This window comes from Sturnus vulgaris, chromosome 12, assembly GCF_052056855.1.
Source record: "Sturnus vulgaris isolate bStuVul1 chromosome 12, bStuVul1.hap1, whole genome shotgun sequence".
Taxonomy (NCBI): domain Eukaryota; kingdom Metazoa; phylum Chordata; class Aves; order Passeriformes; family Sturnidae; genus Sturnus; species Sturnus vulgaris.
In genome coordinates this window covers 19398706-19411549 of record NC_142254.1, presented here as the reverse complement: position 1 = coordinate 19411549, position 12844 = coordinate 19398706, and the positions used below count along the sequence as shown (strand labels likewise).

The following is a 12844-nucleotide window of genomic DNA, read 5'->3' as shown; positions in this document are numbered from 1 at the left end:
ACTGAGGCAGGGTGGTAAATGGGTAAACTGAGGCAGGGTGGTAAATGGGTAAAATGAGGCAGGGTGGTCGCCCCTGCCCGCAGAGCGGGGACAGCCCAGGAGGGTGGCGGATAATTCGGTTATGTCGCAAAGCGTTTCCCAACGGGGCTGCCTCAGCCGCTGTTCCTCGGTTTCCCCATGCCGGCCAAGCAACGGGTGCTCCTGGTTTTTGGGGTGCGGGGGTTTTGGGAGGCAAGGCGGGGAGTGCAGGCCGGGCAGGCAGGGCGCCCCTTTGAAGTGGAGCCCAACTTCCAGGAGTGAAGCAATTCTCGTTTGCATAATGAATAAAGGGAGCGGGGGGGGGGGGGGGGGGGAAGGGTGGGGGGAGAGGGGGGCGAAACCCCAAAACCGGAGCTGGCAGGCAGGTCTGCCCTCCCTCCCCTCCCTGGCCTCCCCTCCCTGCCTGCCCGCTCCCCCAGCCGCCTGTAATTACAGGTTTATTGCCTGCACAGCTATTGTGTAATGACATGTTTGCAAATTAATTTTTACGGCTCCTGCCGTGGGGTGGGGGGGGAAGCAGGGGAGGGGTCCCCCCGTGCTTGTCTGAACCCGGCAAATCCAACCCTTCTGCAAGCCAGGTGGGAATTGGGTGACGTGGTGACTCCAAAGCTTTCCCAGCGTGGGGTGGGGGGGTCCCCCATTGCACCCACGCAGGGGGGACACTGCTTTTGGGGCACCCCCAGGTGTGTCACCCCATCAGTGACATTATAGAGTGCACCAGTGAGGTTGAGGAGGGGGTTTGGCCGGGATGGGGGGACACGGTGGAGCAGCACCCCATGGGTGGGAGCAGCAGGTCCCAGCACCCCACGGAGCACGGTGACACAGGGGAGCTGCCTGGGAGGGAGCGGGACGCGAGCGGCGATGACTCAGGGGACGGGCCAGAAATACTCCCAGCACCGATCTTGACAGATGTAGGTTAGGAAGGAAGAGAAGACATAATAATAATAATCCCCCGACCTGGAATCGGGAAAGCAATGTTTTAAGGGGGAAGGGGGGGAGGAGGAGGAGGAGGAAGGTGCAGGTTTGCATAGGCTCTGTCTCTGCCGAGTGGGATTTTGGGGAGTACGGCTGGCAGGGTGGGAGTGCAGGGATACCTGTGTGTGTGCAGAAGTTTGCACACATGCATTTGCAGACAGACGACCTCTCACAAACCCCCATGAGGCTGGATCGGTTTGGGGTGACACTGTGGCCCCCTTTTTCCCCCTTCTGCCCACGCTCTGGTGAAGGCAGGGGGCACCTGCGAATGGCTGGATAGATTTGGGGTTGCCCTGTGAACCCCATGCCCCCCCCATCCCCACACCCACTGCAGGCAGTGATCTCTTGGGAATGCCTGGATGGGTTTGGGGTGACACCGTGACCCCCATGACCCTCGGTCCCCACACCCAGTGCAGGCAGTGGCCTCCTGGGAATGCCTGGATGGATTTGGGGTGACACCGTGACCCCCATGCCCCTCTGTCCCCACGCTCTGGAGCAGGCAGGGGCCACCTGGGACTGGATGGATGGCTTTGGGGTGACACCATGACCTCCGTGCCCCCTGTCCCCACGCTCCGGTGAGGCAGGGGCAGGCAGCGGGCGCCTGGGAATGGCCTCTGTATCTTTAAGCTGTTTGAAGGGCTGGTCATTATCATACAGGATGTGGCTTCTCTTGCAGGGGCGAGATATCACACGTCGCCCTTGTGAACTTTGGTGTTAAAACCAGTTTGGGAAGAGAAGGACGGAGCTGGGCGGGGGCGCTGGGAGGGGAGGGAAGGGGGGGGTCAGACGCACATGTACCAGTCGGGGCGCGCTCCCGTGAGAAGCGCGCTCCCGCTGGAAGCGCGTGCCCGGGGAAGCGCGCCCGTGCGTGCCTGGAGCCAGCGACGCTCCCCGCACCCCCCCCCCACCCCCGTCCCCTCCTTTCTCCACCCCGCCTTGGCTGATCGTTTGCTTAAAGCAAATTAAGCCGGGCCCTCGTTACTATGGTGCAGCCAGGATCTCCAGCCTCCCTCGCGCTCCCGTAATAGCATTTATTAGCCCTATTTGCCTGCAAGCATGTCTTCCCGGATCTGCTAATGCATCAGCGGAGAGGGGATGGGGGAGATCCTATCGGGCGGCTCATTACAGCTCCCGACGCCCAGCGAGGCCGGCAAGGGGGGATTTAGGGGCTCAGAGGGGATTTGGGGGGGCAGCAGGAGCTCACCCCCAGCCCCCGCGCTGCGGTTGGGGCAGGCGGCTTTGCTCGCCTGCCTTTTGTGAAGCAGCAGGCAGCTCCCGGCAGGCAGGAAAGTTGGGTTATTTATTGTTTTATTTCCTAATTTTCCCTCCTGAAGAGACTGGGGGGGGGGGGGGGGGGGGCTTGGTTTCCTATTTTTATTTTACATATATCTCTTCCCCCCATCCTCCCCTCCGCCCGCCGCATCGGCAGCTGTTTGAAAACAGAAAAAGGCAAGAAAGAGAAATTTAAAATTATTCCGTCTGTAGGCGAGGAGGAGGAGCGGGGGGTTGAGGGGGAAGGAGGCTGCTCCCCGGGGCGCCCCGGGGGTTCACCCCCCTCCCCCGAAACCGCCGGGGCCAAAGGCTGGAGCCCGGGGGACGCGGGCGGTGGGCGGAGGGTGCTGGGGCGAGCAGCTGCCGGCCGCCCTCCTGCCCGCTCCCCGTCATTAGAGGAGACAAATCTGCTGTCAAGGAGCCAGATTTCCAATTTACCGATAATGATTCTTGCATGAAAATTGATCGAGGGGCAAGTCTGCCGCCTCTCGCCCGCCCGCCTTGGCGCAGCCCGCGGAGACGGGGCTTTCCGGCCGCACGGACAGACGGACGGACGGACGGACGGACACACGGCTCGCAGCCCCCGCGTGGGTCACCCGCCCCACGCCCCCAGCACCCTCCCCAGCGTGGGGGGAACCCCACTGCATTGCTCAGGGGGTGCGTTCCCCGCCGCCGAGGGTCCCACCGCCTCTTCATCATCCTCCTCCTCCTCCTTCTCGTCGCTGGCTTTTTGTGTGCCTGCGGTTGGCAGCTGGGGGCTCAGCGGCAGGAAAACCCCCGGGAAGGCGTCACGCGTGGCAGCCAGGCTCCTGCCCTGGCCCCGCCGGTGACAGCCGCCACCGCCACCCTCCGCCGGCGCCCTGGGCTCGCTGCTATTTCAATTTTTATTTTTCCTCCTCCCCCCACGCACTTGATTCCCCCCGCTCCTCCTCCTCCTCCTCCTCCTCCTCCTTCTCCTCCTCCCCGCTCCACCGTATTTTTTCGCCTCTGGTTTATTTTTCCAACCCCCTCCGTGCGGCTTGGTGCTAATTTTTGGGGTTTTTTCTTCTTTTTTTTTTTTTTTTTTTTTTCTTGCTTCCTGACACATCCTCCTCACGTTGGCTCTTTTATTTTTATTTTTAATTTTTTTTCCCTGGCTGCAATGGAACTGTAACATAAATCATGTTTGGGTTGAAACCACCTCTCTATTACTTACCAGGTAAGGCACCGAGCGATGCTGCCGCCAGCCCTCCGCACTCCCTCTCCCCCCACTCCGGGGTCTCCCCCCGGGGTCCCCCCCCAACCCGGGGACTCCCCTTTGTCCGCCCCAGCCAGCGGCAGCCAAGGGCAATTTGGGGGTGAACTTACTTTCTTCCAGCGCCTTTTAAGAGGTTTTTGGTGTCGGGGGAAGGAGGGAGAGGGGGGAGTAGAGAGCCCTGGCACGGCACTGCAGTGTTTTGGGGTGCTTGGATCCCCCTCTCTTTTCCTGCTGCCACTCCCTCACCCTGGGGGTTTCTCCCTGTCCCCGAGGAGCCGGGGGCGTTCTGGCAAAGATGGGATGGGGAGAAATGCGGGATGTGCTGTGTTTTGGGGTGCCAGCCTCGTCACTGCGAGGGCAAGGCGATTTGGGGCACCAAACTTTGCTGTGCCACCCCAGCCGGCAGCTCCGGCCCCCGCGGCAGCCGGCGAGGGAGGGGGATCCCCCCGGGGGGGGTTTGGGGAGCATCGGTGGGGTTGGGGTGCGTGCAGGGTGTGTGCTCAGGGTGAGTGTTTTGAAGGGGCTTTGGGGTGCTTAAGGGTGGGAGCTGGAGGTGCTCTGGGGGTGCCGGCTCAGGGTGCGTGTTTGGGGTGTAGCACTCGGGCTGTGAGCTCAGGATGTGATCTCGGGGTGCAGCCTCCGGATGCAGCCTCGGGCTGGGAGCCCCGGCCGTGAACTCGAGGCTCTTTCGGGGTGCAGCTCGGGGTGCACGCTCGGGGCGCTGTCCCAGAGTTGGGGAGCAGTGGCAGGGCCCTCTGCGGGGCTCGGTGCCCACGCGTGCCCGTTCCCCGGTGGATGGTTGTTTGTTTCAGGAAATGGCTTTGGCATGTGGCCGTTCTTACCGGAGCCAGGGCTCTCCCGGCGCGCCTGCGCCGGAGCGCACGAAGGCGAGCAGGGAAGGGCAACCGGGGGGCACCGGGATTGAAATGGGGGTCCCCCCGTTCTGGAAGGGGTTGTGCTGTGACATCCCCTGCCAGCGCTGTGCCACGGTGGGGACGTGGGTGACCTGCTTTGCTGTGGCACCCTGCGCGCTCCCACCCTGCGCCCTCTTCCGTGCCGGCTGTGGGGGTCCCGCTCCCCGTGTTCCCCCCAAACGCCATCGCCTCGCCTGCTCCTCGCTCTTCTCCGCTGCATTGAGCAGCCCTGGGCGATTCCTGCCCGGCCTCGGAGCCGTCCCTTGCGGTGGGGACTCCTCCGAAGGCTGCAGGTGCAGGGAGACGGGTTTGGGGTTGGCTTTTTTCCCCCCTTAAATTCCATATTTAGCACGCGCCGGTCGAGCCGGGGTTCCCGGCGGCAGCTCCTGTTGCGTGAAACTTCTGGTTTTGCCGTTGTGACTGATGCACTAATTCCTGCGCCCTGGAAAACCCTGCTCCGGCCGGCTCCTCAACCACCTCGGGAGGAGGGGGAATAATAAAATCGGAGGAGGGAAGCAAGACGGAGAGGAACATGGAAGTGTCAGGCTGCGAGGTTTAAAGCAATTAGGGGGAATGATGCTGGAGGCGCTGGCACGCAGCGGGATCGCTGGCGGCAGCTGCCGGGCGTTGGGAGATGCCGGTGGGCCAGGTCGGGTGGGAGCAGATGGAGACGGGAGCCTTCCCCCCGCCCTGGGCTCGCGGGGGTTTCAGCAGCGCGGGGCTGGTGGCGGTGACTCAGCGGCGCGAGTCCTGCTGGGGACTGTCACCGCCTCAGGGACTGCCTGGCCGTGGCCCGTGTCACACACTCCTCGGTGGCTTGTTCCCCCAAGCCTGGCTGGCCCAGGATCCAGCCGGCTCCTCTGTGTCTCCTCCGTCCCTCTGGTCACCAATGTTCCTGTCTCCTCTTGTCACTGATGCTCCTGTCCCCTGTATCCCTCTGGTTCACCAATCCTCCTGTCTCCTGTATCTCTCTGGTCACTGAAGCTTCTGTCCCTGTTGTCACCAGTGCTGCTGTCCCCTTTTATCTCTCTGGTCACCTCACCAATGCTCCTGTCACCCCTGTCTCTCTGGTCACTGATGCTTCTGTCCCTTTTTTTCCCTGTGGTCACCGATGCCTCTGTCCCCTCTGTCCCTGTGGTGATGAGGCTGCGTTTATGCCACGGGGCTCAGCCGGCCGCAAGGGGACACTGGGCACTGTGGGGACCTGCCATCAGGCAGCACTGAGACCTGGGGGACAGGGAATGGACCCCATTCCCTGCTGGTCCCTATGGGAACCGTGCTCAGACTGATGTTCCCTGAGATAACGTGGGTGCATTTGTCACCCTATGGCCGGTGTCAGTGTCCCTCGGGGACACCACCCTCCTTGGGGACAGCGGCACTCCTTGGGGACACAGAGCATCCCCGGAGGGCCTGGCTGTTTGCTCCAGCAAGCGCAAGGGTGGCACCTGGATGCACACAGCTTTTTGAGGACTCCCCCTCCCTATGGGTATCCCCAAATCCGGCGAATCCCCCAGGTGCTGGAGGGGCCCTGGGGCTCCCCGGCGGGTGCCTGGCATGCCGGGGAGGATGGCGGTGGGTGCCGGCAGCGGATGCTGCTGACTCAGGACCTTCCCAAATGGTTCCTATTTTTATGCCGGGGCCGGGAATATTTAGCCCCTGGATCAAAGCAGATGGAAGGAGCTGGGTGATGCCGCGTAAACACCCGCTCGGCGGGTGCCGCTGGCGCGAGGTGTGAGTCACCGGCGGCTCTCGGCAGCGCTGGGCGGGCACAGTCGCCCCCAGGCTGCCTTTGGGGTGCTCGGGGCTGAGCCCCACTCTTGGCATCCCCCCAGCTGGGTCTGGGGTTTGGGGATACCCTTCCTCATCCTCGCCGCGTGTGGGGTTCGAGGGGTGCACGAGGAGGTGTTGGTGGGGTGCTGAGGGGGGGGCTGGGTGATGCCGAGGGGTTCCAAGCCGTGTTGGGGTGCCGGGAAGTCCTCCTGCCTTCCTCCCTTGCCCACCCCACCATCTTCCTCCTCCTCCTCCTCTCGCCAGTCCTAAATTCGGTCGCCATGGCAACCATGTCAACCACTTTCCAGCTTCCCCGTGATGGTTTGAGGAGGGGAGGGGGGAGAAGAGGGAAGCCAGGGGAAGGGGGGGACTGGGGGCATTGCCGGGAGCTCGGGGGGGACGCTTCCCAGATGGTTTTTTCCTGCTGGATCCTGTCTGGCAAGTGGGGCCGGTGCCAGCCCAGTGCATGCCAAGGGGCCAGGGGGTCCTGGCCTGGGTAGGGGGCTCCATCACAGACCCCCAGCTCTGAGTGGGTGGGTGGGCACCCCCAAAATCCAGTGCCTTTCTGCATGCCTTGGCCCTGCAGGCATTCGGGATATCAGTAACCACACAGCCAGGAGCAGGGTGAATTAGACACCCCCTTTTTCCTTCCTCCTTCCTTTCTCTCCCCCCCGCACTCCCCGTAATCTCTTTATTCCCAAGATAAACCTGGTTCCTGATGGTTTTACAGGCAGATTTCCCGGTAGTTATATAGGACAGGGTGCAAAGCCAGGTGTCTGGCTGGCTGGGTGGGTAACGCCAGCGTTGGCATCACCCCACGGTGGGTGGGCACCCCGCTGCCCCCCGGGAATGCTGTGCCAGCACGAACCCTCAGAGCTGCCGGGGAAGAGGTGGAATCACCCCAGCGGGAATTTGGCCGGCGATTTGGGGCACACCTGCCACCCTGCCACTCTCCTGTCCCCCCTCCTCCCCTTTCCTTGGCACCGCCGCACCCCAATCCAGCGGGGCTGCAGCGGGCACCGCTCACCTCCAAACCTCCCAGCGCACCGCGGGGTTTGGAGGGGGAGCAGGTGCCGCCTTTCTCTCCGGCGTGTCCCCCCCTTTTCCCTCGCCTTGGCAGCGGCTGTCGGCACCTGCCGGGATGCTCCTTGGCACGGCACCGCGGCACGTGCGCGGGCACCGCCGGCGGCAGCCGCGCTCGAGGCACCGGCGGTGGCAACCAAAGGCGGGGGGGGGGGGGAAGAGCGGGGCCAGCCCTGCCCCGAGCCTGGCAGCAGGAGCATCCCCTCCCTCTAATTTTATGACTGATTTTTAACTTTATTTCCCAAACGCTGCGCTTAATTAAACCCAGGCGCCTCTCGCCGCGAGCCCGACGTGGGGGATTTACGGCTCCAAACATCGACCCCCGCCGAAAAAAAACCAAAACCCCTCTGACAGATTCTTCTCCCGGATTCCAAGTGGGGGCGACGCTCCAAAACCGCCCCCCTCATCCCTTGCAAGATGCTTTGAGGGGGAAAACCGGCTGTGCTTCAGCATCCCCAAGCTTCCTCCTTCCCCCCTTCTTTTAATAATAATGCTTTAAAGATGTTTGACATCTGTAACAAACAGCTGGCATCCTGTTATGGAAGAATGTCCTTTTATTTCCGAGCAGGTTGAACTGTCATTAATAGTATAATTAGGTGATTATCGGCATACAGCAGAAAACTGCTTAATTGCACAGCCAGCTTTCCGAGGATCCCAGCTCCTTTATTGCTGGATTTGTTTTAGCCGCCTGAATTTTTTCGCACTGTTTTGTTGGGTTCGGTTGTTGGTTGCTTTTTTTTTTATTATTTTTGCTTTTTTTTTTTTTTTTTTTTTTTTTTTGCCACGTTGATGATTATTATTTTTTAATGCGTGTGACAGCTGGGGGAATGTGGCAGCACCGAGGGGGGGGACACACGCCAGCGCTGGCACTGGTCCCCATGTGTCCCCCCCCCTTTCCAGTGCCCCAGGGGGTTTAGTTTTAACCCCGTGTGTGCTGGAGTTGGGCAAAAGGGGGTAGAGGGAATGTTTTGCTGGGTGCAGCATGGTTGGGAGCTGAGAGTTATTTAAGGGAATAAAGGAAATTTCTTTGTTGGGGAGCAGAGCCGTGGCACCTGCTTGGAGGGCACCCATCACCCTGGGCAGCCTTCACCCACCCTCACCCACCCCTCCCTGCTGGGACCCTCCTTTTGGAGCTCCGTGTCGTGCAAACGCGATTCCCTGCGCTGCTGCCGTGGTGTCACTCCATCGCCATCCCCACCCTCATCCCTGTCCCCAGGATGTGTGGGTTTGGGGGCAGAGCAGCTTTTTTGGCGCCTGCCAGACAATAGCGCTTTGTATCTCCCCCCGGTGCCGCCAAACACACTTGTTAGCGCCGCAGCTTTGTGCTGTAAATTTCCATGGAGTAATTACGTCTTAATTTATGATAATCCCGGGCGGGCGGTGGAGGGGGGCAAGCGCCAGTCAAGTTTGGAAGTTGCCGGGGCCCGGGGTCCCCCGTGGCTCCTGCCGACCGTGAACTCCACGGTCGACCGTGAACTTCTCCATTGGAGAGGGGAGCATCCCCGAGCAGGGAACGGGGCTGTTCCCGGGGGCAACAGCGAGTGAGGCCACGTGGGGTTGGGATTTGGGGTCAGTTTGTAGGGCGGGAGTGTCCCCAGCGCCGTGGCTGGTGTGTCCCATCCCGGGGTCATGCTGGGGTGAGCGTCCCATCCTGTGTGTGTGTCCCAGTGCTGGCTCGCCCGACAAGGAGGGAATTTCTGGCTTCCCCAAGCCCCTGGCACGGCTCTGGCGTGGGGCCGGACCCTTCCCCCTTCCCGGCTCTGAATGGCTCATCCCGCCTTTGTCTGGAGGGCTTATTACCGGCAAAATAGAGCCTCTTTTCCCTCGGCCTTCCCAGCGGGCAAATTAGATGCTTTGGCAATTTGCGAGGAGGAGGAGGAGGATGGGGAGGGGAGGAAGGTTCTCATCACCCGGAGGGCGACACAATGCCAGGCAGGGCGCTGGCATCTCCAGCACGGATGTGTGGGAAAGGGAGAGAGGGGCTCCCCATGTCCCCTCCAAAGCCACCACAGTTGGAATCCCATGGGATTTGGGGAGCCTCCCTTCACAGGGATGCACGCCTGGTGTCACTGAGCATTCCTGCAGAGCTGGGAGGGTGCTGGCATCCTGGCATCCCACTACCCTTGCCAGTGGGGCCTGTGGGCAGCCTGTGCCCTGCTCCAGGGTGGGATTTATCCCTGGAGGGTGGTGAGAGCCGTGGGCTGTGCCCGCTGCACCTGCAGCCGGGTCCCCGTTGGGAGGCAGCGTGCACCCACTGACATTTGCCAAGCGTAAAAATTCAATTAATTCCAGCAGGCAGATTAAATATAAGTGAATTTTAATAATTTGCTGGAAAGGCTGAGGATTACTGTAGGCAAAAAGGGAAGATGCTGCTCATGGGGGCACGGGCCGGCCTTCCCAGCACTGGCACATGGGATCACTGGTGTTAATCACCCTAAATCCCAGCGTGGGAAGAGAAGAGGGATCTGCTCCCCTCATTGGGGTTTTGGTTGATCTTCCTTGCAATGAGGAACGTGCTGGATCTGTCCCACCAATGCTGGCAGCGTGTCCCCATCCCCAGCAGAGTCTGGCTCAAGGGATATCTCTGCTCCTTCAAACCTTCCTCATTTTTTTGTGGGACTCTATGGAAAGGGAAATACCCATCAAGGCAGCCCTGGTGACACTGCAGGTGCTCCCAGGCTTGGAAAAATCCAAGATTTTCCCTGGACCTTCACAACATCTCATAGCTCAAAGCTGAGGACATGGGGCACCCATCGGGAGCAGATGGTATTGGGAAAATGAAAATCCACACAGCAAATTCACTCTTTGCCAGGGATAATTTCTTATCCCAAGGTAAAACCTTTGCTCTGACCCATCTGCACCACCAGAAACTGCTGGGGGATCCTGGGGGCGAAAGGGGGACCCCGGGGGCGAAAGGGGGACCCCCATCCTGCCTGGACCCCCCTATCCTGGCCAGACCCCCCATCCTGGCCAGACCCCCAGCTCTGCAGCAGGATTGATGGAGATTGCCTGTGACCTTTGCTAGGACACGAGGAATTACCATTAATACTCCTGTATTTCCGGACTTCACGCCATCCATAAATCTCATATCGAGCCGGGCGGGCGGCGTAATCTGCCAGGCAGCGTTATTAATGCTCCTTATTAATACTCATTATTAATGCCCGTTATTAGTACTCATCATTAATACCTGTTATTCATTGCCCCTGAAGCCTGCCATGAGGTGCCCCATGGATGGGGTGAGGGATGGGGTCTGCACTGTGGAACCCTTCTCTGTTTTTTGGGGTGCAGCTGGGGATGGATGCTGGGGAGTCCCTGGTGCCAACAGAGTCACCGGGGGTCCCCTGTGGGCACCCCCCATGATGGGGGCAGTTTTTGGCCCCAATGCTGCAGGGGGGTGGCACAAGGCATCTGCTCACCTTGTTCTGGCACTTCCCAACTGTGTCCTGTAGCTCCTTTCCTTGGCTGAGTCCTGGCTCCCTGCCCTGCCTGCAGCCCCGTGGCCCTGCCTCCTCTGCCCTGCCTGCAGCCCCCTGCCCTGCCCCTGCCCCTCCAGGACCTGCCCCACACAAGATCCAGCCTGCGTGAAACTCTAATCTCCAATTTTATTCGCTCGGCTCCAGCCGATTTGCATAATCCACATAATCACCCTGGTTTTAATTGCCTACAACTCTGCAGAAAGATCATGTGGTTAAGTGGTAAATCATAATTAGATAAATAATTGGCTTGGCCGCAGCAAGCTGCTTTGTTATACCTGCCATCTGCTGGGCAAGGGATCCTGCGCCCAAAACAATGCACTGCTGCTGCACGCCTGCGCCAGCCTGGGGACGTGGGGACATGGGGCACGGGGATGTGGGCATGGGAGGGCAGCCTGGATGTGCCAGGCACTGCCTGCTCTCGGGCTGTGCCGTGGCAGGTAGTGCTGTGCAAGGTTTGGCAGCGCCGTGTGGCACCTGGCTCCGACCCAGGTGTTGCCCAACGGCTCTGTGGAATGCTCGGTGCCATTGTGCAATGCCCTGTGGCATCTGGGAATGCCCAGTGCCGCCTCCATGGGATGCCCAGCAGCACTGTGCAATTCCCAGTGCTGCTGTGCAATGCTCAGTGGCTGCAGGGAGTGCCCAGTGGCACCATTTAATGCCACTCTGCAGTGCCTGACAGCACCAAACACTGCCTGGCTATGCCATTAAATGCCCATCAATGCAGTGCCCAACTCTCTCTTAGCATCCCAGTGCCGTTCCCAGATCTCTCCCAGGCAATTCCCAGTATCCCAGTGCAATGCCCAGTCTCCCCCAGGCCATTCCCAGAATCCCAATGCAATGCCCAGTCTCCCCCAGGAGATGCCTGGCAGCCCCATGGAGTGCCCAGAAGACAGCAGTGTGGAGGGGTGAGGGCTGTACCCCGCTTCCCCCAAAGCAGAGGGATCCTCAGGAGACAGCTGGCACTGGGGTCTGGGCATCAGGAGCCACGAGGGGCTACCAACCCAACCTTTGATACCATAGAGTGGAGTTCAGGGCCCAGCAGCACCCTTGGGGCACAGGGGCTTGATTTTTTCGAAACAGGGCAGAAACGGGGTAGAAAGTTGCTTTCAAGTAAATCTTTCCCTGGCTCGATTTCCTGAGGGCTGAAAAAGCTCCCAGGGCTGCTTGGCTGGGCCTTGGGAAGGCCAGGAAGGGAGAGAAGCCACCCAGCATCCCTCCATCCCCAGCGCTGCGCCCTCCAAACGAGCTCTTATTAGTTTGCTTGTTGTCGTTTGCCAGATCAATGGTCCATGGAGGAGTGATCGATGGAGGCCCAGCCGGATAATAGCGCCGGGTGCTCGGTGCCGTTCCAGGCTCCACGGGGAGCCCCAAATCCCAGCCTTTCCCACTAAGGTGCTCCTCACCGTGGGGAACCCATCCAGGCCCCTCCAAGGGAATGGGGGATGTTCCCAGGATGCTCTGCCCTGAGCACCCTAAAATTGGACAGAGGCTGTGTCTGCGTCTCTCTGCGCCTGGGGACACTTGGGGACACCAAGGCTGGTCACCTCCCTTCATTTCAGCTGTGTGCTGGGAAGTGGGGGGGGAAGGCAGGAGCGCGGGCTGCGATCGATCAATTAATTAATTAATGGAGCATGCTGGAGGTGCAGCAGCAGAGCTGCTTTAATGAGGGGTGGAAAACGTGCGGCGGCTCTGCAGGACATCACCGGGAGAGGAGCTGTCCCCTCTGCCTCTCCCCTCTGCCTGTCCCCTGCCCCAGGGGGTGGCAGGGTGTGTGACAAGGGGACGATGGGCACGTGTTGGCCCTGGCCCCCTGCCCTCCATCCTGGGGCTCTGCCCGCTGCATTCAGGCAGAGGGAAGGGGGGTGCTGACAATGCGAGGCCATTAGCATTGAAAATCCATGCAGAGCAGCTGTTCCTGCTTGGAGCGTGCAGCTGGATGCGGCTCCGGAGCGGGAGCAGAGGCGCTGGGAGAGGGGGGAAAGGCTGAGGGGGGACCTCATCACCCCAAATCCCTTGGGGAACCATCAGCAGTGAGCGTGGTGGAGCTTTCCAGAGGGCTTGGCCAAGTGGGCTCCGTC

The 12844-nt window shown here is 60.7% G+C and overlaps 1 protein-coding gene across 6 annotated transcripts in view; it reads left to right on the top strand.

The window, feature by feature from the left end:
- Positions 1 to 12844, top strand: part of GSE1 (Gse1 coiled-coil protein) — a 63959-nt gene that overhangs the window by 32215 nt on the left and 18900 nt on the right. Inside the window, exon 1 of one of the 6 annotated variants that reach the window (XM_088172110.1) lies at positions 2505 to 3484. The exons of the other annotated variants lie outside the window; for them this stretch is intronic. Coding sequence (XP_088028236.1) covers positions 3448 to 3484 — 37 coding nt within the window. The 5' untranslated portion in view covers positions 2505 to 3447. Of the gene's footprint in view, positions 1 to 2504; positions 3485 to 12844 lie in introns of those variants that run through there. 6 annotated transcript variants of the gene reach the window in all.